The sequence below is a fragment of the Cryptotermes secundus genome, unplaced genomic scaffold, assembly GCF_002891405.2.
Source record: "Cryptotermes secundus unplaced genomic scaffold, Csec_1.0 scaffold2892, whole genome shotgun sequence".
Taxonomy (NCBI): Eukaryota; Metazoa; Arthropoda; class Insecta; order Blattodea; family Kalotermitidae; genus Cryptotermes; species Cryptotermes secundus.
Window position 1 is genome coordinate 7,169 of NW_019733376.1, and position 5,905 is coordinate 13,073.

General features: G+C 41.7%; 2 protein-coding genes across 2 annotated transcripts; one reads left to right on the forward strand and one right to left on the reverse strand.

The window, feature by feature from the left end:
* Nucleotides 1–1,498: 1,498 nt before the first annotated feature.
* LOC111868154 (protein ALP1-like) lies at nt 1,499–4,159 on the forward strand (the record flags this gene model as incomplete). Its single annotated transcript, XM_023858583.2, is given in 2 exon segments — nt 1,499–1,886; nt 2,997–4,159. Coding segments are annotated over 2 exon segments (1,233 nt in total). The 3' UTR covers nt 3,922–4,159.
* On the reverse strand, nt 2,010–4,431 carry LOC111868155. Its single transcript, XM_023858584.2, has 2 exons — nt 4,111–4,431; nt 2,010–2,843 (listed from the first exon to the last, which is right to left on the reverse strand). The coding sequence occupies exons 1-2, from the start codon at nt 4,241–4,243 to the stop codon at nt 2,062–2,064; spliced, it is 915 nt and encodes a 304-aa protein (XP_023714352.1). The 5' UTR covers nt 4,244–4,431; the 3' UTR covers nt 2,010–2,061.
* Between the last annotated feature and the right edge of the window lie 1,474 nt (nt 4,432–5,905).

Consider the following 5,905-nt stretch of genomic DNA (forward strand, 5'->3'; position numbering starts at 1 on the left):
AGAAGGCCTGGGTAGTAGCAAAACTTCAAACTCTTCAGGAGGCGGCGGCATTCCTTTCTGACGTCGCAGACCTCGAAAACGATCAAGTGGATTTCGAACCAAGGGGACGGAATAATGCGCCCACCCTCTAAAACCCCCATTCCATACCTCTGACAATTCACATGGCATTGAGTGATGAATTAAAGTCATAATAAGATAATAACTGTTAAGATAGGTATAAGGAATAAACATGATCTGTTACTATAATGTTAAGAGAGGAGCGTCCCCACGAAGAATGGATGAGGATTGGAGGTGTGAATGTATGATGAGGAGGGGAAAGGTGAAATCCCCATAGTGCTTGTGGTTACTCATATAATTACAGTCTGGTAGCTCTAATAATATCTGTTGAGAACATCGGTGATGTGAGATCAGTTCAGTATAGGGAAGCTAAGTTTGTCATCAGATAAGGAAACAGAGTTCTATCCATATCCTAAAAGTGTATCGTCGGAAGAAGAAAATTGCGGAAGATAATATTAAAATAGTATCGTCGAGTGAGTGAGTGGAGAGAGATAAAAGAGTGGAAGGAAGAAGAGAGAGAGACGTTCCAAAAGTAAAATCATCGAAACAAGAATGTGAGTGGTGATAGATAAGTGGCCTGAGAGGCGTAAGGAAGAAGTGCTGAAAGTGACGTCGCCGAAAATTGAGTGTAAAGTTAAATGTAGGTGTGGGCGTTGGCCCTAATGAGGAAATAATAGTTGGTTAGAAATATCAGACGGCAGGTACCGATAGGAGTGTAAGTGAGCTATTGTGATGTAAGCGGAGAGATTCCCGAAGCAAAGACTGTCAGTCACTGAGTGTCGAGGCTACCCACTTGATGTAACTGGAGTAATCCTAGGAGGATGATAGGATTATAAGGATTATCATCTTGGCATGTGAATTTTTATTTGTAACGTGGGGACGGTCCATTATATGTGTAAGAAGTCTTGTATTGTTTGATTTTAACTTAAGTGTAATTTGGTACGTGAAGGGCGTACGTGAGAGTGTCATCAAATCAGAGAAACTTCTTTCATCACATGTGTTTCGGAAGTTACCTGATTTGACGGGGGAGTCTGTAACCGTACTCATCCTTCACGGAAAGTCTTATTTGTTTATAAGTAACGGTTAAGTTTAGCTGTAGAAATGAGATGCCCCGGAGGGATCATGGTCCTCTGAACTGGCCTTTTGTTGCGAGGGACTGAAGGGAGGTTGGTGAGTCCATTGCATTCAAGGGGGAGTAGGTATCCCTTCTTTCATCCGTGCCTGTGGGGGTGGATGACCTGTGGATCGAAGCTTCGAGAAACTTCTAGAAGGTTTGCAGACCGGAAGGGGTCCGTGCATTTGGTCATGAAGCCCTCCCAGTGGAAAGTTCGAGATGGCCAAGACCAGGGCTTCTGGAAGCAGCAGCGTGGGTAAGGAGTGAGTTAGGCCCGCCGCAAATTGAACCCAGCACAGGCCAAGCCCACGCCGAGCACACGCCTAGCCCATGGATCCCACGTCCATGGGCTGGGTCGAGGTACCGCATATTGAACCCAGTACTGATCCACGTCAGCACCTAACATCATGGCAACCCTTGATCAAATCCTCATAGATTTAGACTCTGAGTCAGAAACTGAGGACCTAGTTTTATTGTATTCGTTATCTAGAAAAAGGAAAAAAAGTAAAAGAAGTGCTTACTTAGGTGCGCGAAGTACTCGAGGGGAGTTTTTGTTAACTGAGGAAGTTCCAGACAACGTTTTTAGTGGTTGTTTCCGCCTCAACAGAATGCAGTTTGACGAAGTGCATAAATTAATAAAAAGCGACATTACAGGGAGAGAATGCAACGCTCAAAAACCGATGAGGAGTGAGGAAAAATTGGCCGTATGCCTCAGGTAAGATTGTTTGCTGTGCTTACCTAGTCTGTTGTTAAAACATGTTGCTTTAACGTAAAAATGTCCAAATCTGCTTTAATAACATTTGCCTATGAATTTGAAGAAAAGAAGAACAATAAAATCACTACTTGAATTAACTTTATTAAAAAGAAGTCGACATACAAAACATATAGAATCATAGAGGCTGCAATGACCCCGAGGTATGTAAGGTTTCTGGTAAGGATTCTTGTTGAAATAATGCCCCTGACGAAGCCGGCTCAAAGAAAAATTCTGGGTACTGTGTTGTTAGCAAAGTAGCGGGACTGGAAGATGACCTACCAGTTTCCTCCGAAAACGATGGAGAAAATGAAGACGTTCTTGTAGTTTTCTCAAGTTCGTCCTCTTCCTCCGCTTGTGAAACAGCTTCGTAAACCTTGCTTCGAACTTGTCGCTGGTACTTCCCCGAAAGACCCTTTGTTGTATTGTACATTGACATAAAGAAGTGAAACAGCGCATCATTCTTCAAAGGCAATGTTAATTGTTCACGCTGAAGTATTGTTTTTCTCAGTTCATCACGATTCTTGGCTCTCATTTCAGAGGTTTTTATAAAGCGAAGGATGGCGGTTTGGTCGCTGAGTTTAGGGCGTTTTGGTACAGGACTTTCGGAGCGGTCAGACTGACTTCTTCCTAGTTCATCACAATTGCCTACTTCAGGCTCGTCTTGGTCAAAATGTGGAGCATCTTCTTCATTTCGTTTCGCTCCATGTTCAGTTGCACTAATGTCTGCCAAAGGTTGCTGCTCTATGTTTGTGCATGTAGATCTGTTTTTCATGTACGGAATTAAGAATTCCATCTGGTGTTGATAAGACCACGGCCTTTGAATATCCGCCTTGGACCCCGTTTTCTTCATTTTTTGTCTTCGCAGTGCTTCCCGATGACGCTCTCGAAGTTTTCGCCATTGCTCCTTCGCAGTTTTGCCTGAAAACAAAACAAAAAACAACGATTTATGTACCTAATATTTAAGAAATTTAGAATAGCTAATATAGGGCTAGTATAATATGCATTTCACAAATTAAGTTCAAAATGTTGCAAGTACTAATGCTATAAGTACATTAATATCATATGTTTCAGGTACCTGGCAACTGGGGATATGTTCAAAACTATTGCTGCGAGTTATAGAATGGGAGAAAGGACCGTGTCAAACATAGTTTCTCAAGTATGCGACGCACTGTGGCTTCGTTTGCAGCCTATCTATATGCCTACACCATCTAAAGAACTGTGGGAAGATGTATCCCTACAGTTTGAAAGGAAGTGGCAACTGTACAACTGCGTTGGGGCAATTGACGGGAAACACATCTGCATTCGAAAACCAATTCACAGTGGCTCTTCATTCTATAATTACAAACAATATTTTTCCGTTGTTTTAATGGCCACTGTAGATGCTCACTATCGTTTCACGACCATTGACGTAGGGTCCATGGGTAGATTTAGTGATGGGAACGTTTTCTTTAATTCCCGTTTAGGAACTATGTTGCACAATGGATCTCTGGAATTGCCTGACTCCAAACCATTACCTGGTCAAAATGAAGTTACTCCTTACGTGTTCGTCGGGGATGAAGCGTTCCCACTTATGCCGAATTTGATGCGCCCATATCCTAAACTCAGAGTAACTAACAATTTTGCAAATAAAGTGTTTAACTACAGATTATCTCGAGGCCGGCAAACTGTAGAATGCAGTTTCGGAATTTTATCAACACGATTTCGCGTGTACAAAAGGCCTTTTGAATGTAAGTTAGAGACTATCGATAAAATTATAAAGGCTACGACCGTGCTTCACAATTATTTAAGAACGAAGGTCGTACAATCGAACTCAGTGGAAGAAGACGACGAACTTATGACCACTCACAGTGACTCTAATTTAGTTCCTCTACAGCAAAATCGTATTAGAGGTTCAAGACAAGCATTTTTAATTCGAGAAAAATTCAAAGATTGTTTCAGTAGCGCACAAGGTTCTGTTGAGTGGCAACGTAGAGCAGTTGAGAATGGGCACTATTGACCTTATAACATCACAAGCTACCCAAGTTTGGGTGCAAATATCAGGCGTACTTAGTTTGTTACTCTTCTCTTACGTTGTAGATGTTTGCTAACGTAAAGCTGAGGTGATTTATGTTTTTTTGTTTCTCTCAATTAATATTTTAATTAATTCTTTAATAATAAATAAAAATAAAACAGTATCAAAACTTACCGTCTGAACCGAGTTCAGCGCCAATTTCATCCCATACTTCATCCTTCAATTTCGTCCTTATGTAGTCTGGATGACTTGTATCATACAGTACTGTTTTTTCCCGCACGAGTTCAATTAAACTTTCGTCGCACATATTTTAAAGAAACCCACGCGTCCCACGACCCACGAAATCTGTGCGAATCCCACAAACAAACCCACGGCTGGTTGACGACAAACTGGGCTGGCAGTGGAGTGGGTCCAATATGCGCCGCTTCACTACAAACAGTGTTTCACAGAATCTCCCATGCGTGGGCTGGGCCTGTGCTGGGTTCAATTTGCGGCGGGCCTTAATGAGTAGAAGCCAGGTAGTGAGGGTGTTCCTGTGGAACCTGTGCTAGGGGGTTAACCGATCGAGCCCGCATCCAAAAAAACGACGTAAGCGAGTCAACACCCGTGTACCCCTGTGATATAAGACTCGTTCCGCTGAATTTAGTGGAGGCATACACCGCGTGATGTAAAGCGTGTGGGGACGGGTGTACTTGATTCCACCAATTGCTCCACAATCACCCTCACGTATCATCTGGGGCTTGTACAATAGGCCAGAAATGGCCGCAATACATGGGACTTAGTCCCACCCCACTAGGAATAAAAGAACCGTCATAAATCTATACACGTGGGCCGAGGGAAACATTTGGTTTATGTCAATGAGGAATTCATTTTTGGAAAATAAACTTGAGAACGATTTGTTTATCCATTCCTTTTCCTTCTTCTGGTGTGTACCTTATGTACTCTCTTCGATTCATGGAGTGCTACAATTTTTTCAAGTCTTTTTTCCTCTGTTTGTTTTTATGCTATCATTAATGTTGTCAGGTGCAGGGTTGAATGTATTATGAGCACTGGTGACTGAACTACAAACATTTCAATTCAGATTGACAATTTAACAGAATTTGAAAGTATTTTATGGAACTCAAAAATTCATTGCCGTGTTCACAATAGCTAACCATTGGTCACTATCCCGAGCCAGGTCAATCCAATCTATATCATCCCCTCCTACCTCTCCAAGATCTTTTAATATTGTCCACCAACCAACGTTCTCGTCTTCCCATGGAACTCTTTCATTTTGGCATTTCCACCATTCATACTACATGCCCTCCCAACTTCATCCTCCTTGACTTGATCATTCAGAATATACTTGGAGTAGAGTATATGTTATGAAGGTCCTCATTATGCCGTTTTCTCCAACCTCCTGTCACTTCATTCTTCTTCCGTCCAAATATTCTCCTCAATCATCCTGTTCTCAAGCACCCTTAGTCTATATTACTCTCTTAATGAGAGAGACATAGTTTCGCACCCATACAGAACCAGGGGCAAAGTCATCGTTTTGTATATTTTAACATTTATATTTTAGGACAGTAGATTAGACGACAGAAAATTTCCTTGACCGAATGGTAGCAAGCATTACCCGATTTCAGTCTCCTCTTAATCTAATCTTCAACCATGTTTTGACTTGTGATCTTCGTTCCCAAGTATTTGAAGTTTGCCACTTATTCAAAACTTCTGTTTCCTATCGATATGTCATGATTTTCTCCTGAATTTTGGTCATGAGACAGCAACGTATATTTAGTTTCCTCTGTGTTTACTTCTAGGCCCATATCCTTACTTGCGTCAGTTAAAGTTTGTGCCTTTTTCTTATTGGTAGCTTTATTATCACCCAGTAGATTCACATCAACGGTATAGACCAACAGCAGATGTGTCCCGTTTGATTTCAGTCCCTCCTTTTTTTTTTGTACCTTCCTAATGGCAATTTCAAAAGCAA